Source organism: Sceloporus undulatus, chromosome 4 (genome assembly GCF_019175285.1).
Source record: "Sceloporus undulatus isolate JIND9_A2432 ecotype Alabama chromosome 4, SceUnd_v1.1, whole genome shotgun sequence".
In the NCBI taxonomy this organism is placed as follows: Eukaryota; Metazoa; Chordata; class Lepidosauria; order Squamata; family Phrynosomatidae; genus Sceloporus; species Sceloporus undulatus.
This window is the reverse complement of record NC_056525.1, coordinates 105,235,141-105,258,644: the sequence shown is the minus strand read 5'-3', so window position 1 is coordinate 105,258,644 and position 23,504 is coordinate 105,235,141. Positions and strand designations below refer to the sequence as shown.

The window sequence follows — 23,504 nt, the reverse complement described above, 5'->3', positions numbered from 1 at the left end:
ATAATAATAATAATAATAATAATAATAATAATAATAATAATAATAATAATAATAATTTGTATCCCGCCTCTCCCTGTATTGAACCGAGGCAGTTTTTTATTAAATATGTTTATAGTGATTCTATACTGCTTGATATACTTAAATCTCTAAATAGGTTACATCAAAATACATACTCAGTACACTACAGAAACAATGTAAAGCTGTAAAGTAAAAAGATAATGAATAATTAGAAACACATCAACAAAATGGGTCTGAATATGTCAAGACGCTTCCACTAATTCTAGTTGCAGACGACTTATTGAAGTCAGTGGCACTTACATTAACTGTGACTATTTCCCATTCATTTCAGTGGGTTTATTCTAGATAAGACTGATGTTGGATTTAGCTTCATGTCAGAATGACTGTGTTATAGGCCTAACTAGTTAGTTAGGGATTTAGTCAGTAAATAAACTGCCAGTTAAGGGGATTAATCTGGGGATACAAAAAATAAAATTCACACAAAGAGACATACACAGAAAGGAGAGGTTAGTTTTACTGAAAGCTACTTAGCTGTTTAGAATATAACTTCAGAACCTGACTTTTTTGAAAAGGCATGAGTTAGTGCAGTGCTGCATAAAATGTTTTCTCGGCCTCTGGAGAGGAAAATGTTGTCTCACTCCTGGGAGATTCCCTCTGGCTGACATACAAACAGTATTGGTAGGGTCCAGGGGGAGCTGTGTTTAGTTCTCTTAGGGCCCAATTTGGCAACCACTTATGCACTTGACTAACTTCAGGGAAACAATTTGCATGAGTAAGCTTATTCAGGTGTTATAAGTGTTTGCAGGACACAGCAGTCAAAAGGCTGGCTATTGAGGTCAGTGAACATTTTTTTTAACAACAACAACAACAACAAAATATCAGCTCATAATGCATCAAGCAAGAAAATTAATTATGTTGTTTGAATTTTATTTCTTGTAAGAGCTGCAAAAAACTCAAAAGACTGTACATTAAAAAAATTCTTGAGTCACTATTTTTCAGTTCAAAAAGAAACTGATTTAAACAATAGGGTACTAAATCTGACCATTAAAAGTAGTTTAGCAAAGATGTTCTAAAGACAACCAGGTAGCAGCCTTTCTGTTGAAATCAATAGTTCTTAATTGGTCATAGAAGATACACAAAATAAAACTTGTTTTGTTTCTTTTAAAGGCACCGCTCCAGTAGCTAATGATGGCTACCACATTGCTTCATTATACACTCACCCTTTCACTTATTATTACTTCTGTTCTTGTAATAATTCAGCCTTGGCATGGAAAATTGTTTGTGCTCCTTTACTCAGTGGTAAACATCCATGGAACTTCTCAGGCTTTTAACAGATTTGTACTTAGATGGAACATGTCTTATTGTATTGCTGCATGGATCACTGACCCATGACTTTCTGGTGTTCGTGATTTTTCTAGTCACATTGCTCCAGAATGTACAGGTTTATGACTTGTTATGTGATCTCTGTGAGTCAAAAAGACTCAAAACATATGGCTGATCAGATGTTGGGCTTGAGGGAAATCAAAAATTAAACTGTCTCAGAGCTGCTAAGGGGCTGCTTTGCTATATATTTTATGTGATGTGTGTATGTGTGTGTGTATGAGTGTTGAAGGAGATGCCATCTTGGGACAAGACTCTAAGAAAAAAATAGTTCGTGAAAATGAACAGTTTGTATGGTCGCTTTCATCTTTAAAGTCTGGTCAGCTAAGAGCAGATGTTGCAAACTAAGATGGAAACTTGCCTCGGGGCAAAAGAATTGGAAAACAGTCTTTCTAATGGTAACAAAGGGAAACTGATTTCTAAAACTACAATGGGTAGATAAAACCCAGTCAAAGATAAACACCCGTACATTTCACTGATTCTACTAATGATGCTTTAAACCAGATCTTGGAAAAGTTACTTTTTTGTAACTCCCCTAACCACATGGACCACTAGCATGTTTAATTCTCCCATTGAAATCAGTGGCATCTAAGTATTTAACCTTGACATGATTGTTTCCAGTGTATTGATAAATATTGTGCAAACACAACTTTATTTTGTTTCTGTGGTTCCTGCATAACATAAAGAGGTTTCCACTGGCTGTTGTTTCCACTGTTTTGTTTCAAATACAGTAGTCCCTCGGGTTACGAAATTAATTCGTTCCGCCGCTCCGTTCGTAACCCGAGTAATTTTGCAACCCGAAAAGGCTTTCCGTTAGCGCTGGAAAGCCGCTAGCCGCGCTTTGCGTTTGAATTTCGCGCCGAAAAAACATCGTAACCCGAAAAAAACATCGTAACCCGGAACAGTTTTTTCCAATCTAACTTTTTCGTATCCCGGAAATTTCGTAACACGATCAATTCGTATCCCGGGGTACCACTGTAACTCATTAAAAATACTTATGGATTTCAAATATTTCAGTGAGGTTTCTGTATTTGTTTTATACCCACCATATACTGTAATAGCTGTACTGTGAACCTAAGCAAATAAATTCACTTTAAGTGTCTTCTTTTGAGGGCAGCAGGGCCATCAAGAATGGGTTCAGGACCCAATGATGGTTTTCAACAGAGGGCTCTGGATGTTTACCCATACCTGAAACACCCGTGAGTGGGGGTGAATGTACACTGGGCCTTATTTGCTGGGGTTTGTTTCCAAGATTCCCATGGATGCTCAAGTCCTGTTAAATACAATGGCATAGTAAAATGGTATCCCTTATATGAAATGGAAAAATCAAGGTTTGCTTTTTAGAATTTTTATATTTTTGGAATATTTTCAAACTGTGAATTCAACCATTATCCGTGGATAAAGAATCTGTGGATACGGAGGACCAACTATATAGTCATCACCACCCACGAGATGTATTCTCCCCCCCCCCCAGTTACTTGCACCCAGGACATGCACCCAGAAGCTACCTCTTTCTGCCAATCCAGGCCTATCAAGAAAAGTTCAGAATCTGGTTGGAGGAAGAGGTGTCCGTGAAGCACTACGAGGGCTGCTAGCATGGTGGAATACTTCTAAATTTTCGGCCTCGCAAAAGTTGAAAGAAAACCTTTATAAAATGTATTATCGCTGGTACTTAACACCTGATAAAATCTCAAAAATTTATAAGAACAGCTCCCCAATATGTTGGAAATGCAAGAAGGAGGAGGGCACTTTCTTCCATTGCTGATGGTCTTGCAAAGTAATTCAAAAATACTGGGACATGGTGAACAGGACACTAGCAGACATCTTAAACTGTACCATACAAAAATCGCCAGAAATGTACCTATTGAATATGTTTAACGAAACTATGGAGAGGAAATTTGGTAAAATATTGTATTATGCAATTACCTTGGCAAGAATATCCCTAGCAAAAAAAATGGAAGTCCCTGATAGAAAAGAATGGTTGTTGAGTTTATATGAAGCTATGGGGATGGACAAGTTAACCTGTATACTAAGGGGAGAAGATTTGAATGAGGTGAATCATACATGGGAAAAAGTATTAGTATACTTAGAGAAAATCTGGACTATACGATAAAGCGAGTAGCTGATGTATATAATACTTGCCACTTTTAGTTTCCTATATATACAATTCAATTACTACAGGAACTGGTATCACTGAAGGGACAATGGATCTAATTAAGTTGCAAATGCAGTACTAAGATTGCTCAATTTCCACGCTTTTAATAAGGTTGATATTAAATTTGGAAAATGTATACGGAGGTGCAATTGAATGATAAAAGAAAGTCACAGATAAGAAAAGAAAACAATCACCAGCATTCGGAAGAGAGGGAAGTCGATTGAATGAGGGGAAGAAAGGAAGGATTTTGGTATGTGAAGAAGGTGAGAGTATGTGAAGGAAGGAGAAGAGAAAGAGAGTAGGTCAAGATAGGTTAAGATAGATTAGAGAAGAAGGTAGTTAGTTGTGAGTGGAAGTGAATGAGAAGGATAGACTAGTAAGTGATTAAAGTAGTTAGAAGGATATGGATTGAGAAGAAGGAAGATTTAGTAGGAGAGAGAAGATAGTAAGATAGGAAATGAGAAGGTTTGGGTGGAAATGGGATGAGATTTTATGGAAAATACGTATGTATGTATGTATGTATATTATGTAATTTGTATGAATGTAAAGCATCAATAAAAACTGTTTTAAAAAAAAGAATCTGGTTGGAGGAAGAGGTGTCCGTGAAGCACTACGAGGGCTGCTAGCTTGGGCTGTGGCAATGGAAGTGCTGTTGCTCTTCTTCCTCCAGGCAGCTGAGGACACAGTTGCTGACCACTTCTAGGTCTCCATCTCATCCTCCACCACCATTGTTTGAGGTCTCAGAACTTACCCATTGCTTTTTTCTGATGCCACCCCCTGCCGTTTCTTCTCATTTCCCTTCCTCTCACACACTTACATTAGTATGGCCTCATTCCCACTGCATTTTAAATTGGTTTGCGAACTGCTCTGAAGTGGTTCACACTTGAACCAAATCACTGAAGTGGTTTGGAGAGGGGGGGCCATGCACTAGACCCATTTAACACACATCTTTTTGATGATGATTTTTCCTGTGTCTTTTTCGATGAATCAATTCTGCATGTGCGTGAATGAGATGCAGATTGGAATCGATTTAATTTTGTCCTTCGGACAGCTGAAGTGGGTCTATTTTGAATCAATTCATTTGTCAATGTGAACGACAAGTGGGTTATTTTACAAAGGAAAAAAAATGCCATCGGGGGAAATGTAGTGTGAACCATGCTCCACTGTCAAATCGATCCATTGATTCGGATTGCAAACTGTTTTACAGTCCACCCTTCCCTTACACAGGAGATCCATTCCTCCCCTGGCATAAGGGGAATTTCACGTATGCTCAAGTCCCATTTAAATGAATGGGGCTCTGGCATGTGGCAACGCAGTGACACGGCAGTGTGCGTGCGCCATGTGCACATGTGCCATTATCCCTTCCAGGGCCAAAGCGACTTTCAGCATATGCTGAAAACTGCGTAAGGTGTGCCCGCATATAACACAGGTGCACTGTATTTGTAAGTGGAAATGAGGTCTCTATCATCTTGCTCACCCATGGCTTCCTTTCCCTCACTGGAACCAAGTCCTGCTGTTTCTTGCAGCAAGATGGGCCAGCTAAATATTTTGTAATTCTGCATAGTATTAGGGAGAGAGCCAGCATGGTGTAATCGTTTACGCAATGGACTACAACTCTGAAGATCAGAGTTCGATTTCCTGCTCCGCTGTGTAAAGCCACAGGGTGGCATCAGACAACTAACACACTCTCAGTCCCAGAAAACCCCATGATAGGTTGCCATGGCGCACAACAACAGCAACTAACAGTTATTATTTTCTTTGCTCTTTAATCAAAATCATGGAGGCTTCTCTTGAGCAATTCAATGTTCTCTGCCTAGCAAAGGGGTCTATGACCTTCCCCACAAAGAATGGAGATGAAGTGTGGTGTTGAACTACAACTCTGGAGATGCGAATTCAGTTTCATACTTGGCCATGGAAACTGACTGATTGACCTCGAGCAACTCACACACTCTCAGCCACAGAAACCCCCATGATAGATTTCTCTTAGGGGTGCCATAAGTCAGAAATGACTTGTCATCATTATCACTATTATTGTTGTTATTGTTATTGTTGTCTTTGAAAGTTAATCAAGAGCATGGGTCTCTTAAGAGATTCAATGCCCCCTGCCTATCAAAGGGGGCTGTGACCTCACAAAGGATGGAGACATGTTGAATCTTGGAGGAAGCACCTTTTTGTCTTACTAATGGGATTCAAATTTTATCTCCTGTAGTTTGTAATACAGTGGGCCCTTAGTATCCACTGGGGTTTGTTCCAGGACCCCCATGGATACCAACATCTGTGGATGCTCAAGTCCCATTATATAAAGTGGGGTACTAAAATGGTGTCCCTTATATAAAATAGCAAAATCAAGGTTTGCTTTTAGGAATGTATATATATTTAGAATATTTTCAAGATGTGGATGGTTGTATCTGTGGATACAAAATCCATGGATATTGAGGGCTGACTGTAATTTGTTCCCAGTGTGTGGGAGGTGGGAGGTGGGGTGTATGGGCCACACAAGGTGACATCATAAGATGGGGTGACACTACTGCTCCCCAAATATCTGCCTTTAAAACAATGAAAAGAGGGTGTGAGTGGGGCCAGGCTCAGTGGAAGGAAAAAGGAGAGGCCCCAGGTTTTTAAATACAGGTCCAATACACACTGCAGAAATAATCCAGTCTGAGACCGCTATAACTACCTGTGCCCTGGTTCATTGCTAGGTAATTCTAGGAACTGTAGTGTTTGTGAGACATTTAGCCTTCACTGTCACAATAAACTACAATTCTCAGGATTCCCTAGCACTAAGCCAGGGCAGTTAAAGTGATCTCAGACTGGATTATTTCTGCAGTGTGTTTTGGACCACAATAATTTTTTTAAAACAAAATTATTATTTTTTTAATTTTTAAAAATTATTTTTTAAACATTTCTTTTTTTAAAAAATCACACATCTTACCCAATTTTCACTTTAACCACATGAAACTACATACATGTAAATTCATTTAGACTGTGCATATGATAATTGTATTTTAAAGGTATAATTTACATTTTGCTAGTTATTTCACAACTGTTGCCATTACGTTCAGTGATATGCGGGAATCACAATTTATGAGTAACATTAGTACAAAAAAAAAACATTACTAAGGGTTTTGTATGGTGTGGTGGTGACACCATACAACCCTTTAGCTTTAAGGGGCTGCAATTTCAGACTACACACCCCAGAAAAATGGCATTTTCCAACAAAATAAACCGCCTTTTCCTGTCCCATTCATTTGCAAACTCTTTAAAAGAGTAACTCTCCTCTTGATTGAGGCGATTTTCTGCACATCACTGTTAAAGTTTAAGCATATTTGTGGCATAAGCCACAAAACCAAAGTGAAACCATTTTTTCCCTTCCTTCATTCATCCATGAAAGGTTTGTGTTGCCTAAGAACAGCATCGAATAAGGAACCACATCTCCCAGAATTTCTCTTTTGCCACTGCTGGGTTTATTTCTTTGCCTCCTGAAAGCTCTTGAAGAGGGGCAAGGATCCCTGTTTCCCACATTACAAAAGCAAATGGCGTTGTATGTTTTTAAAGCAAAAAAAGTCTTTGTGTGAGGGAATTATTTCTTCTACAAAAGGAATACGTTTCAAAAGATGAACAGTTTTGTTGTTTGAAGCATTTCCTTGGCCTGTTCTCTCAATTTTTACCATTTTGGGCTGCCTTTGTTGTTATTGTTGTGTGCCATCAAGTCGTTTCTGACTGGCGAACCCATTACTTGTTTTCTTGACAAGTTTCTCCTAACCATGTTTGCCATTGCCATCCTCTGAGGCTGAGAGGGTGTGACTTGCTTAAGGTCACCTAGTGGGTCTCTCAAGGCTGAGCGGGGATTCGAACTCTGGTCTCCAGAGTTAGACGCTTAAACCACACCACTCTCTAGGTTTCCTTTAGAGGCTAGGAATAAACCAATTATTCAGGTGGTACTTCTTCCATTGGGAAGAAGAGAGTAGACTATATTTTCCTAAAAATTAGGGGTAGGCCACAGACACAGTTTATTTCGAAAGACACATTCCTGAAGAAACAAACCCTTCATGCTAAACTCTTGGGGCTGCTCTTAGTTTGGAGTATCTTTAATAATGGTGGTCACAATTTACCACAGGGACAAACACTGTGACTAAAACACTGAGGAAAGGACCAACCTCCTATCCCCATAAATAAAACCTTACAAATTGTCTATGTTTCTAGGTTCAGGTTTTGTTGTTGTGTTTGTGGGCCTATAAGTTATTTTTTGACTTATGCCCACCATAAAGCGAACCTATTATTATTATTATTATTATTATTATTATTATTATTATTATTATTATTATGCTTTCTTTATATAGTGCTGTAGATTTGCACAGCGCTGTACATACAAACAATAAACTAGATAAGAGTAAACCTGCCCATGGTGTACAGTCTAAGAAATAATAGCAGAATACATATAAATAACACATAACAAAAACTATCATTGAGTTTTCTTGGCAAGTTTCTTCAGAGGTTGGATTTGGTTTAGCTATACAGTATATGAAATTTCAAAATGGCTGCTTGCCTTGCTTCACTTTGTTTTGACTGTATACTGAGAGGAAAAATGAGTGAGGCAATTGGTCTTTCCTTGGTCATTTTAGCCTCAGTCTTTCCCTTAGTAAGGATACACACACACACACACACACACACACACACACAAATACACACATACTTACACACACAAATACACACACACACACACAAATATATATTTTGGACTGAGTTTTGTCCTACAGTTGTCATACTGTTTGTTCTAGATTTTGTCCTACATTTTGTCCCAGGTTTTAGTGGACAATTATGGCAACCTATAGTCCACAAAACATATATACTTATACACAAAACAGAATATATACACCAATACAAACAAAAACACTATTCCCCCACTTCCTGGATTTTATATATATTATATTATATTATATTCATGGCCAAAAATCTACAAAAGTTATGCTCCTCGGTCCAAAATGCACTGCAGAAATAATCCAGTTTGAGACTGCTTTAACTGCCCTGGCTCAGTGCTAGGGAGTCCTGGGAATTGTAGTTTATTGTGGCCCCAGAGCCCTCTGACAGAGAAGGCTAAATGTCTCACAAAACTACAGTTCCCAGAATTCCCTAGCATTGCTCCAGGACCGTTAAAGTGGTCTCAAACTGGATTATTTCTACAGTATGTTTTGGACCCTTGTTAGATTAGGAAAACCCGAGGCTGGTAGGAGTTCTGTGGGAGATCATAATGTGGGGATAACATTTATTTTTGATCTGTAGATGTAAATAATTTTCATGCAGAGGTTTACTGAACATTATTTTAAGGGCTGTCCCAGGATAAAAAGATTAAGAAAGGCTGCATTAGACTACCAGAATAACACACAGAAAAATAGATTATAAATCTAATAAACAAAGTTAATTTCTTTGTCTCTTATAGCATGTTGAGACGTCATGTCTCATTTTGATACAATGACTGAACCTGCCTTTTATCTGGACAATTTGTTTTTTGAAGGACCAAGTGGAAAGCAAAAGTGAGTTGGCCCTGTGACTTTATTGGTAAATCATACTTGTGGTTGATTTTTTTTAACATGTTGTATTTCTGGTTTTATTACACGTTTAGTAAAACACTGGAAATTAATCTTCACCCAGCCACAGTAATGGGATCTCTTTAGCCTAGAATAGTTTGTTCATTTTAGAAATTATTCATATTTATTTTTCCTAATTTGTAAAATATAATGGCACAGTCCTGATTTTTGTTGCTGCTCTTAATGGCTGTCAAGTTGGCTTTGGCTTATGACTACTTTGTAAATGAGAGACCTTCAAGATACCCTGTTATTAATCAGCCCTGGGCTGCTGCCATACTACACAATTAATATAATTTGACACCATTTTAACTGCCATGACTCATGATTTTTATTTTATTTTTTTGGATTTATGAGTATTTGCATATATATAATGAGCTATCTTAGAGATGGGACCCAAGTCTAAACACAAAATTCATTTATGTTACGTATATACCTTATACACATAGCCTGAAGGTAATTTTATACACACACTTGAATCTCAAAATGCTTGGGACAAACACTGCTTGGGATTTCAGGAGTTTTTAAATTTTCAAATATTTGTATTTGCATATATGTACGTAATGTGTTATCTTGGAGATGGAACTCAAATCTAAACACAAATACATTTATGTTTCCTATGTACCTCACACATAGGCAGAAATAATTTTATATGGTATTTTTTTAGTAATCTTGGGTATGAAACAAGGTTTGTGTACACTGAACCATCAGAAAGCAATGGTGTCACTATCTTAGCTATCCACGTGGATAATTTTGGATTTTGGAGTATTTTGGAATCTGGAATTCCAGATAAGGGATACTCAACCTGTATTACAAGTTCTGTGTTACAAGCCATTTCTGGTCTCGTTTCTGCAGGCAGGATAGAGCTTTTCCACCTTGTGCTTCCAATTATCTAATCTATTCCACTTCTATACTAACCATATGGTGTGCCCTCCATGTATACAGTCATCTGTTTGATTGCATAAAGGATGTGTTTGCGCTGAACAAATTGTTGGTCTCAGCTTAAATAAATCACGCTCCTGCTTCATTTCTTAATCTTAGACCAAATTCTTCTACAGTTTTTGGTCCTGCTTTCACATTCCAATCTCCCAGCTGAACATCGTTTTGGTTTGAGTCTAGTTGTGCCACAGCACTGCTTGTACTTCCCTTTCCCATTAGCTTCTGACCTGGGGAGCTATGCTACTATTAGCATAGCTCTTGCTTCACCACCACCACAGAAAGGAAGTTGGTTCCAATAATACTGTATATATTTTATTATGCATTTATTGTACAGTTGGTTTGTTAGACAGCTTCTTAAGGGAGATCCATATCAAAACAGTTCTGCAGTGTCAGTTGCAGAAGATCAGATAACAGAATATATCAAAATATGCAGAACTATAGTTGTCAAGTTTTGATCTCAGTATGCCAAATTTACATTTAGTTGAAGGAGTTTAGCAGGAGCCTTATTTGTGAATATAACATATTTTCTTTCTCTTTCAAATTTTTATTTTCAACACAAAATATAAAACATGACAAAATTAACAAACATTCAGTATTTTCACAGCTGATGCATTGATTCCATTTCAAATGTTAACTTCCATCCTATCAAAACTTGATACTTTGGATATTTTAACTGACTTATAACATATTTTTCAAACCATACATTTTGAATATAGCACATTTCCCAAGTTAATATTAAAATGAGTAATTTAGAAGTGACACATGAGTCAATTTGTTCTCCTGTGGTTTGTCATTAATTTAGTTGGAAACACTTAACGTTTCTTGTTTCCTGTTAATATGCTGGAATCAGATCTCTGGAAGATGAAGAGCCAACAAACTGGTATCTTGCACCTGTTCCATCTGCTTTCGAAATTCCACCTACTCAAGAGCTACAGATGGAACTGGGGAAAAATAACCAAAAAGGTAAAATGTTTTGTAGATATTTTTAATATAGAATAACACATACGAGTAAAATGAGTACAGACCACTCACTTGAAATAAGTAAAGTACGTATTTGCCTGTTCCCCCTGATGTACAAAGTGAGTTGAGTCTGAACCAAACTAGATGAGATGTAAATGCCATCATGCAATACATTCTATAAACAGTAATCATTGGGGCAGAGATATCACTATTAATTGCCAATTCCAAGCTGCTGTTGTGTCCCTTCCAATAGTTTCCAACTTATGATGACCCTAGAGTGAACCTATCACAGGGTTCCTTTGGCAAGATTTGTTCAGAACAGAGGTTTCCAGAATCATAGTCCAGCACACAAACCACAACACCACACTGGCTCAAGCTGTAACTCAGGGTTAAAATCTTCCCCCCTCCCGACACTCCAAGTTGCTGTTCATCCCAGGAGGATAGGTGCTCCTGGCACTACTGGCTGTTTCTCTCCCGGCAGCAAAAAGTAATTAGGATGGGATGATTTTAATTGGGAGCATGGTAGAGAGGAAATCTTAACCCTACACACTGTAGTCCCATTTTATTTATTTATTTTTGTGATGGTGGGGAGAGGAGGAGTATCTTAAGGGAAGATGCCCCATCTTGATTCCATTTCCTTTTTTCACCCGCTAGATCCTGATATATGAAACCTAAGCACACACTACACATACCTTGTTGGGCCTGCATAAGCAGCCTGACTATGAGGGAATGCAGTCTCTTATATCCAAAAAATTTCCAGGGTATGATATTTTTCTGCTTCCATGTTTTCATCTTTTGTCAAACAGTGGGGAGGTGGAGGGGGAGAGCATTGGGAGGGCAATGCTTTTTGAAAAATTTCAGCTGTGAAATATCTAAATCAGACACCAAGGTGTCTGGTATTCATGTTTTATAGGTTACTGATTGTAGAATGCAGCAATATGCAGTAAATAGAATAAATGCATGGAACAATATCAGACTATTTAGACAACAAAAGGGGAAAAGGAAGAAAGATACTGGAAGTGCCCGGTATTGCATTCCACATTGCGGCAAACCGCACAGTGAGAACACTTCAAATTATATATTCTCAGAGAGTTTCAGAGCATTCTACATTCTCTATAACATGCTGAAAATCATGGTGATCATAGCATACCCTCTTTTCTATTTAGGGAGCTATAATTTATGCTTGCAAATTAGCCCTAAGATGTTTTATTTTGAAAGGAAGGTAAATTTTATTTACATTTTTGGAAACCTAATATAGCTTTAATCTGAAACGCTAATATGAGGTTCCATAACATTTGAAACGTTAGACCTTGAGATATGTACAGCATACAATTCGGGTTTCACTCTGTTTAAAAGACTAGTCTGTGTTAGATATTCAGTTTATAAGATGTAAGAATGGGCTGTCTGTATAAAGTGGGGTGGGAATTCTGGGGTGGGAATTCCACATGTTGTTGGATTATAACTCCCAGCATTTCTCACCTCCAGCTGCACTAGAAGGGGCTGTTGGGAGCTGCAGGCCAACAACATCTATAGAACTACGTGATTCTCATATCTGACATAGACATAAATGCAATATTTATTATGGAACATTTGAAATTCAAGCACTCTTCTTGATGTATTGCTCAAATACATATTGCAGCAGTACATAGCTCCTCTGTCAGTGACCATGTGATAAAAAACAAAAGCAAGTAATGTGAAGTCGAAGGCTTTCATGGCCGGCATCCATGGTTTTTTGTGGGTTTTTTGGGCTATGTGGCCATGTTTTAGAAAATTTTCTTCCTGGCGTTTCACCAGCATCTGAAGATGCCAGCCACAGATGCTGGTGAAACGTCAGGAAGAAAATTTTCTAGAACATGGCCACATAGCTCAAGAAACCCACAAAAAACCCAAAAGCAAGTAAGATATTTTGTAACTAGTATTATTGGCAAAAGTGGAATAGCACAATAAGATGAGGTTTATTTTTCTTTGTAGAACTTTCATTGACTTGACTGATCCTTGGTAGACAACAGACTGTGCATCTTTTTACATGTAGCATGCTCAAAGAGAATTAATATGGCATCTGTTAAGAATGCAAAAGCCTAAATAGTGTAAATTTATGTACTTCCCTATGAATTCTAACAAGCAATGTCTATAGGTATTAAAGTGGAGGAGATCGATATATGTCATTTTCAGGCCCATAGCTTGGAATCACCTCCATTGTTCCTTCATGACCTTGATTAATATGAAAATAGAGCTTTTCAACTACTGTGTTGGAACCTATCAGAAAATAAAGTACTGTATTAATTAATTTTCCAGAAGAAGAAAGTGATGAAAGCATCTCCTCAAAATTCAGGAAAAGGTAGGGGTTTTTTTTTTAGCCAATTATAATAATTCATCAAATATCAACCATATTATTTTAGATACATTTGTCAAAGACTGAGTTTTTGATCTTTGCAATGAAAGTGCTTAATAGGGCTCCAGGCAGTTGCATTAATATTCTTTTGAATGTAAGAAAACTGGGATACTTCCTTTTGGCAGTATTTTAATATAGTAATTAGATTTGCTTTAGGCACAACCCTTTTAAAACAAGGATTTAAACACAGGATTTAGTTTATTACTTTAGTTAAGAGGTGACTTACTACCACATACACTTTTAAAATCCCACACAAAGACATACTCCTGTGATATATTCCAGATAAATTAGTTTGTTGTCACCGGATTCCTATAAGCAGTCCAGCTGCTTTAAAAGTCAGTCGCAACATTCACATTGTGTTAATAGGAATGGACTGCAGTCTTGGCAAATTTGGTGTGGTAAACTGTCATGATGCATTTCAGGAATTTGCCCTGGAAGTCCAGGTAACTTTATAAACTATGTAGGATGGATCTGGACAGCTAATACTCAACCCAGCTAAAAGGTCTATGCTCTTTTGTAATCTGTATTATTCAGTGGAAGTGAAATTACAAGTGAGCAGATTTCCCCTCTTACAAAGAAACAGTATTGTTAACCTTTTTCTTTTCAAGTTTTCTTCTATTGTATACACTTTAGATACACTTCAGAATAGGCAAACCATACGTGATTTTCCAGAGGCTCAGTCTGAATTGTTTTGCATGTTATGTTGAAGCAGAAAAAAAAGTTATTCATTTTCTGAGCAAACATCTCCTAGTGGAAAGTTGCCGTCTTTCCTATGCTGCTTGTCTGAGAAATAACTAGCTCCAAATAGCTATTTGTAATTTGTAATAGTTATTTGCAATAGATAATTATAATTAATTCTGTTTTGTTACATTGTGATGTAACAAATAGGTTATACTGTGAATTACCATAAAGCAGCGGTTCCCAACCGGAGGGTGTGACATGAATTTTCAGGGAGTGCAACAAAGAGTGGATTGTGTCCTTGAATAAAGAGTCATGAATCACCATTCAGCCATCTACAGGCAGACCTGCAGACCACAGTCAGCAAGATAGTTCCACATTTTGACAAACCCACTAATGAGAAGCAGAAGCAAAGAAGCCATTGAATTTTATGCTCACTGTTGGGACTGATTTTACTGCTTACATTTTTTTCTAAATAAATTAGAATCAAATTGCTCATATTGGATTTGCTGTTAATGCATGCGTTTGTTCACCCATGGTATTGTATGTGGTTCAATTTCTGGTTGAAAAATTAGAAATTAGCCTTCTTCATCTTCAAATATGATATTACTTTTGCAGAGGGCGTGGACATTAATCAAATATTTCCTAGAGGTGTGTAGCATAGAAAAGATTGGGAACCATTGCCATAAAGAGTAATGCAACTGAGGTGGCATGACTGTAACTTCAAAAACTACTTCTATAGTTACAGGGGTGTTATCTCATTAAATGATGGAAGAGGAACATTACATGGTTTAAGTGCTGGTTTATGCTGTGGTCTGTACTCTGTTCTGCTCTTTCATGGGTGCTGATGGGTGGATAGGAGGAGAGTGTGTTTTGTACTATAGATGAAAGCGTTATATCTTTCTTATATTTGAAAAATAACTAGAAATAACCATTCAAGTACATTTGAGAAATGGAAAAGCAAAGTTACTGTTTTAAATTGCAACTATAGTGGTAACTACTTTGGGGGCATTGAATTATAATGGCAGATAATTACTTTAAAAGTAACTATGCACAATCTGATATGCCACAAATGTGAAATGCCCTATTTAGCAAGTTACATTTAAATATAACTTGAAAATTTAACTAATTGCTTGGGGACCAGCACTATTACAGGGCTACCACTTTGAGTAGCTTTAAGCTATAGAATATAATTATGTAAGTAGGGTTGCATGTTATATTATTTTATATAATGTATTACTTTGTATAATAAACATCCATCTGTGTTTCTTACAGCTTATTCAAACCAACAAATTATACATATGAAAATACAGGCATCAAAGAGAGCACCAATGCCAACAGAAGAATGGACACATATTGTAGTAATGCTACCAATGAAGCGATGAACATAGATCCGTGGAAAAATAATATGCAGATAGCTCAATATTCAGATTTTAATCTGCTTAGTGTAAATGATGTTATTTCAGCTTCTGCAAATGGAAAGGGAATTGAAAATGCATACTCATTTCCTTGTGTTTCAAAGACTTCTAGTATGGAAGGTAAATTACACCTTTTCTTGTAATTTTTCCCAACAAAGGGTATTTACAACACAGCCTTCATGCAATAACTATGAATAATGTATACTCATGAACAGAACTGTAGATGGAGTCAAGAAATACGCAACAGTTAAATCTGTTCAAGTAATATAAAGTAAGGAGCATAGTAGTATTCATGTGGAAGGTCAGAAGGAAATTAGAAAAAAAGATGTGAATCACATAAAGGTACACCTAAGCCATAGAAGACTGAAGTAATTATAATTGGGTGGAATTAAATGAATGTCTCAGAGAGCTTAGTGCTGTATATTTTCAGGTCATCCAGGGAAATTGATGAAAAGAAAGCTTTGCATTGTCTCATCACATCTCCCTTCTGCCTTCATTTACTTTCCTCCATCATCAAATTTAATGTAACATTGTTGCACAAAGGAATTAATCCAGCCTTTTGCATGCAATGCTTTCTTCCCACTTCTGCCTTGATATTAAACAGATTCCTATTTGTTTATTTATTAAAAATACACTCCTACTTTCTGCCAAAAACATGACATTAAAAGCAGATAGGCAGTTTGAAGTGTAAGTAAGATATTGTATGCAAGTGATGTGCCCCTTTGGGATTGGCTAGAGACCAGTTAAATTGGGAGTGGACACAGATACAAATGCTTTTGAAGTGGCCTCTCACTGGCACATCCTGGAACTATAGGGGACCTCTCCTGATGTTGTTGGCCTGCAGTTCCCACATTGTTCACCATTGGCAATGCAGCTAGAACTGTTGGAACTTGCAGTCCAAGAACATTCGGAATAGAAGCGGCACAACTTTGTGTTGTGGAATGAGATCTTTTCTATGAGTTATTCTAATTTGTTAAGCACAAAATCTTTCCAGAAGCAATTAACTGGATTTTTTTTTCTCTTCTAAAGGTTCCATGTACCAGTGGGGATCCCACACCAGGTGTCACCCGGCGTGGGTGGCAGATATACTGGGGGGATGGAACTTTCAGGCGGGACTTCCAGGGTGGGGGAAATAGCTTTGCGGGCTGAAAAATGGCCGCACAGGTTGGGGAAGTGCCCACGTGAGTGGTGGAGAGCCCCCCAAGGCCTAGAGCCCCCCCCCCCAAAGTCCATAGACCCTCCGAAGGCCTGGAGCAGTACCCACGTGGGCCCAAGGAACACCTGTGGGAGGTGGGGGGTGACCAAGTGTCATCCCCTCTTCCTTCTTATGGCATGTCACCCGGTGCGGCCTGCATTCCCCCCCCCCAGTGACACCACTGCAATGTGCTATTTATTAGAAAGAAAGAAAGAATATCCTACCTTTATTCTGAGTCACATTTTGTGACTCAGACCGTTTTATTTGTAAATTGTAAAGAAAACCATTGAAATAAAGAGCATATAGTATCTTAGGGGCTTGACAGACCGCCCCTTTCCTAGCCAGATCAGGGCCGCAGTATCCTCATGGCACAGTCCTGATCTGGCCTTTCGAGGGCGCAAAACGTAGCCACAAAAAGTAGCTCCTCTTTGCGCCCTCAAAAGGGCACCATAGCCATGATGTTGCGACGATATGATGCTCCTTCAGTGCTGCATCATCTGGATGCAGCGGTGGAGGCACCTCATGACGCTGCACTCCATGTGGAGTGGGACGCATCATCAGGGCGCCCTGGGGGACAGAGTCAGGCATGTGTTGTGAGGCCGCTACGCCTCCAACTCTTTCCCCATGCTGGCCTTTCAGGCAGGTCTGTAAAGGGCCTTAGTTTGCAATCACCAAATATATTCAAGACCTTTGCCTACCTAAACATTTCTGCAGAGCACAGCTTTAAACTGGCTTTAAGCACCTGAACCTCTCTGCGTACATGCAACATCAGCGTAAAGTCATAAGTGAGAGGGTTGTGTACAATCTCAGCTAATTAAACAATACTTGTGGTAGAAATTGGTGGGACTTAGATTAGTCATTACTTCTTTAACCCACTGATTTCAATGGGTGTACTTTGAGCTTGACTATGCATGGATTCAACACAATGTGGTGTGGAACTAGAAAGGTGCAAACACCCTTCCCTCTTACAGTTAAAACTGTTGAAAAATACTGCTCTGGAGGACTGGAAAGCCCTCTAGTGTAAGTTTTCAGTGCCATAGAAGGCTGCAGGAAAACGGGGCAGGATGAGAAGAAAATCCCATTGCTAACACAAGAATAGCACTGGATTTAGCCCATTTTGTTTTTTTATTTGTGTTTTTAATTTATATTGTTAATGGATGATCTCTAAAACAAATATCCTTTCATCCACTAGGAATAACTGAAAAGGAGTTTAAGGTTTTGAGGCCTGTGACTGAAATCCGTATCCTTTTGTGTTTTATAAATATGGAAGTATAGGTTCTTTGTTTCAAACAGTATAAATTATAATGCTGTTTGATGTGTTTTTAAAACCCACAAACTGATTATGTGGCTGCAGGGGATCACACAGGCATGGGACAGACCGCCAAGAAACGGCGGTTTGCTGGCGCCTGTTTTTGCTCCTCAGGGACGGCACAGCCCCCAAACGGTGTGCTGCCACTGCAGATCAAAAAGAGCCCGGAGTTTCCGGGTTCTTTGTGCGACGTCATGAGTGTGACATAAGCGACGCACAGCGCCATGTGGACACCACGTGGTGCTTATGTCACAATGGCAGCGCCCATGTACACAGGGCACCACCAATGTCATGCCGCCGCCATGTAGCAAAGCGCTGGTCTGGATCAGGCCACAGTTGCCCATCTAGCCTGCAAGCTTCTTCTGTATTGATCACCTATTGGTGATCAGAAATAACATTTTTGAAGACTACAAAGGTTTTGCATGGAAGTGGGCAGAATGGAAAGATTTGCATGGAGCAGGAGTTCTCTTGTTCAGCTCAGGAACTGTTGCATGGAACTGAATTGCATTTTGCAAACTGAATTGCAATTTGCAAAGTGGGAAGCCAATGCATGGAAATGAGTTGTGGCTTCCAATCTGGGAACGTAATTACCCTAGGGCAGTGATGGCGAACCTTTTAGGGACCGAGTGCCCAAACTAAAAGGCTTTCCAGCACTGGGTGTTACCTGACCCTCCTGGGACTTCAGCTGCTTCTCTGGAGATAGATGAAGGCCTGGGACAGCTGAAGAGAGGAGGAACAGGAATGTGCCTGTTTCTCCTCTTCCCCCTGCACCCTCCCATGCCTTCAGCTGCCTCTTTGTAGACAGCTGAAGGCCCAGGATAGCTGAAGGCATGCGCACCTGTTCCTCCTCTTCTCCTCCCTCCCCATGCCCTGAAAAGAGCTTCACATGCCATCTCTGGCACGCATGCCATTGGTTCGCCACTACAGCCCAAGGGCTTACTCCTGAGAAGATGTATAGAACTGAGCTATGCTTTGCATGCCAGCAAGCTGTTCTGTCAAGACGTAGAAGTGAGCAGTGTTTTACATGTTTGTTGAGAAAATGTCAATGTTGGTGAGATTTACATGTGGCTCTAATGCCCTTGGTTTGGCTCTGCTTCATGGCCTTAGCCTCATCCATTATTGCAATGTGGTCCCTTGACTTTTTCCAAATTGAAATTTGACACCTAGGATGAGAAAGATTCATTATTCTTGGCTTCTTGATTGACATCTGAAAATACACTGCAGAAATAATCCAGGTTGAGACTGCTACAACTGCCGTCTCAGTGCTAGGGAATCCTGGGAATTGTAGTTTATTGTGGCACCAGAGCTCTCTGACAGAGAAGGCTAAATCCTCATCAAACTATAGTTCCCAGAATTCCCTTGAACTGAGCTAGGGCAGTTAAAACAGTCTCAAACTGGATAATTTCTGTAATGTGTTTTGGACTTGAATGTATCAGCAAAGGAGAAGCATTTGATTTTCTGCTAAGATGATGAATACACAAATGTTTCAATTTGATAAATCAATATCTTTTCATATTTTTCAGATTTCATTTCAGTTTTCCCAAAATGTCTGTTTTAGTCCTTAAAAAGCATGTTGCTCCTTTAGTCCAGAAATGGCTAAGTGCCCAGTGAATGACTTCTCCGACAAATGTGTAAAAGCAGGTCTTTACTGAAATCTTGAATCTAGATAAAGTATTTGAATATCAAAGTGTTATTTCAGGTTTTCACTAGTTTATTCACCCCTTAACATGATTTTAAGCTGCTCAGTTTAGAAATATTTTCAAGGAGTTCCCTTATTTTAATTATATTCAGTCCAAGGCTCTCGATGATGTAAGTATTAACTAATTTCAATAGTGCTGCTTTAAAATTATTTCCCTAAATTTAGGGGAAAGTATAAAGAAATGTTTGTTCATTTCATAAAACTAACCCTTCAGTGGCTCATTCCCATAAATATAGACTGGATATCCAAACTCATTGGAGTTCAGTACCAGGTATGGCAGCCCTCTGTTGCTGGGGTGAGCAACATTTTGCGGTCCAGGGGCCATATACAGTCCTGCCAATCCTTGGAGGGTCAAATCTCAACACATACACCTCTCTCATTTCTTACTCTTAGTAATTTCAGGGGATATCTCAGTACCCCTGGGCTAAAACTGTTAGGGCCTCTAGGGAGGGCACATATGACTCATGGACTACACTTCGCCTACCTCTTTGCCCACTATAAACTCACCAAACCTTGCTGCTTGCCAGGCACTGCATAAAGAAGGGAGTATGGCTGGATATGCTAGCAGATGAAAGGGGAGCTCAAGGCTCTCAATTTCCAGACATAATAAAAACTGCTGTTTGTGGCCTTTGAAGCCCTACACAGTGTGGGTCTAGACCAGTGTTTCCCAAAGTCTGGTCCTCCAGGTGTTTTGACCTTTAATCCCCAGAAGCCTTAGCCAGTATGGCCAGTGATTGGGAATTCTGGGAGCTGAAGTCCAAAACATCTCGAAAACCATAGTTTGGAAACCACCGATCTAGACTATCTGGAATACTGTATCTCCCTTAAAAGCCTGACTGACTTTTAAGATATTTGGGGGAAGGCTTTCTCTTGATCCCAGCACCATCACAAGCACATTTGATGACACAAAATAAAGCCATCTTGGTGGCTGCTTCAAAATTGTGGAAGTCTCTTCTTTAGGAGGGCTGGTTCACCTCCTCCCTGCTGTCGTTTCATTATCAGATAAAGAAGACCTTTTTATTTAAGGAAGCATTTGGTTTTTAATATGTTGTGACAGGTGAAGATTTTAGTGGGAGGTTGTTGCAGGGTGACCAGATGTCCTCCTTTTCCAAGACATGTCCTACATGTAAAACTTCTGTCCAGGAGGAATTTCAAAATGTCCTCCATTTTGAGCATGACTAAGAAGCACAGATTTACATTGATATTAGTGTTTTTAGCTTTTATTTGGAAATGTCCTACATTTTTATTGAATATCCTACATTTTATGGTGCCTTGTCTTCCTTCGCTGTTATGACATCTGGTCACCTGGGGTTGTTGTGTTTCTATTTTAGTATGTTTTAAATGTGTTTTAAAAGCTGCTTTTCACTTGAGTTTTAGAAATAGAGGATTGATTTAATTGTGTTTTAACTTTTTTACTGAGAGGTTTTTAAAAAGTTGTACATCTTGAATCTCATGCTGGGAGATAGGCAGGATATAAATTAAATCAATAAACATAGTAAATGAATCCTTGTGCACAGTGACCTAAGAATAACCCTTGTTGAAAATAGTGGGAGTTATTTCTGAATCAGTATGCATTGGTTTATGCTGGAACTAAGGGACACGAAACATTGAACCAACAAGACACAATAAACCATGGCATTAATTGTTCAATTTATTATTGGTTTAACTAGCTGAACAGTTTAGCAGTGTGATATGGTTCTTACAAATTACACTACAAATACATACTATTAACCAGAATAGGAATTAGTATAAATTGGGGTGGGGAACCTATGGCCTTCAGATGTTCTTGGATGACAACTGCCAGCATTCCTGACTATTGGCTGTGGTGGCTGAGGTTAATGGGATCTGGAGTCTAATAACATCTGGAAAGCACAAATCTCACTCCTGCAACAGCCTTTTAAGAAATGTAACCTTCTTTTGATAATAAATCAGCACATAGCTCAGGGGTAGGCAACCTGCGGCCCGCGGGCCAGATGCGGCCCGGCAAGGCCTTGGGACCGGCCCCAGCCCGGTCCTGCCGCTGATTGCCGCCGGGGCCTTTGACGTCTCGCGCAAGGGGCACGGTGGGGCAATTGTCTATAGAAGCCCCAGAAACATGCATTTATCTTAACATTTTTTAAAAAATCAGCAATTTTTTTTGCATGTCCTCCATTTTTTATTTTAAAAGTGCCCTCCATTTGAAAATTTTGTCCTACATTTGTCCCGGTTTATTTATTTATTTAATTTTTAAAAAAATATTTAATTATTTATTTTTTGGCTTCGGCCCCCCAGTTGTCTGAGGGACAGCAACCCGGCCCCCGGCTCAAAAGGGTTGCCTACCCCTGACATAGCTAATAGGCTTGTTTTAAAATTAGAAATGTGCCCAAATGTGTGTTTAAGGCTATAGTCTTACAGATCTGGGAGTAAACCTCTTTTAACTTAAGAGGACTTGCTTTTGATTATAAGATGCACTGTAAGCTGTTTATAATTTAGGGAAAATAAATGGGTAAAGATTTTTTTATAGCTTAATTTGAAAATAATACAGAACAACAAATGTTACTGTGTATATTTTGTGATAGTCTACTGTCAATGCCTGTCATCATCGTCTATGTTCACTGTTCTCCCTTGATACTTGGAAATGGTAGTTGTGTGAGCAACACAGCTATGAGCTTTGCTACATAATGGTCCTAGCTGTACCATATATTCTTCATTATTGCTCAGTGGCAGATAGCAAGAAAAAAAGTTATACTTCTCTTTTACCGCTTTTTTGCCCTTGTCTAAAGTAAAAGTTCACATCTGATTCATAGGAATTTAGTCTTTAAAAATGACAGCATTGATTTGGCTATGATTTTATGATACTGGTTGAGTCTTCCCTTATCCGAAATGCTTGGGACCAGAAATGTTTTGTATTTTGGATGGAGGAGGAGGAGGATTGGATTTTGGAATACCTGTATTTCGTACACATACATAATGAGATATATTGGAGATGGAACCCAGGTCTAAACACAAAATTCATTTATATTTCATATATACCTCATACTGCCTGAAGATAATTTTATGCAATATTTTTAATGATTTTGTGCATGAAACAAAGTTTGTGTACACTGAACCATCAGAAACCAAAGATCTCGACTATCTCAGCCATCCATGGAAAAAGTTTTGGGTTTTGAAATATTTTGGATTTTGGAATTTTGGATAAGGGAGACTCAACCTGTATGTGGTTTGGTAATAATGAACACTCAAATAATAATACTAATAATAATTATATTTGTTATGTTCAGATTTTTCCAAGTGTATTGGTCAAATTAGATACAACTGACTGTTGTGCAGTATTTAATATTTGCTTTGCTTTTCTAGCTTCTTTACACAGACAGAAATTTTGTGATCTGTGCACCAACTGGTTCTGGAAAAACTGTAATGTTTGAGCTGGCAATTACCAGATTATTGATCAGGGTGCCAATGCCTTGGTTAAATATTAAAATTGTTTATAGTAAGTATATAATTGTAGAGTCAATTATTAACACTAAAGAAGAAAGCAGTTTCTGTTGTTGTTATGATGCATGTTAGAGTTTGGTTGTTGAATGTGCATGCATAATAGCCACAAATGTGTGTTCATACCTTGCTAAGTATGTTTTACTTTAAACGAATGAGACTTGTTGTACTATTGAGTCATCCTTCCATTACTCTTGATCTGGCAAATCCTTAGGCCAATCCTGTTTTGGGTTTGTTTTGTTTTGTTTTTTGTATGGACTTATATAGTACTGTACTTAAACCACATTTCTAGTTTCATGCAGAGCTTG

At 38.6% G+C, this 23,504-nt stretch overlaps 1 protein-coding gene across 14 annotated transcripts in view; it reads left to right on the top strand.

Annotated features, from left to right (window-relative positions):
- The window catches only part of HFM1 (helicase for meiosis 1), a 94,368-nt gene that overhangs the window by 22,173 nt on the left and 48,691 nt on the right, over positions 1–23,504 (top strand). For 4 of the 14 annotated variants that reach the window (XM_042466120.1, XM_042466117.1, XM_042466119.1 and 1 more), the window contains exons 1-8: positions 7,016–7,124; positions 8,991–9,084; positions 10,925–11,037; positions 13,330–13,372; positions 15,380–15,642; positions 17,910–17,957; positions 19,765–19,835; positions 23,062–23,194. In XM_042466120.1, coding sequence (XP_042322054.1) covers positions 9,005–9,084; positions 10,925–11,037; positions 13,330–13,372; positions 15,380–15,642; positions 17,910–17,957; positions 19,765–19,835; positions 23,062–23,194 — 751 coding nt within the window. In that variant the 5' untranslated portion in view covers positions 7,016–7,124; positions 8,991–9,004. The other 10 variants (XM_042466114.1, XM_042466109.1, XM_042466111.1 and 7 more) reach the window with 9 other exon arrangements.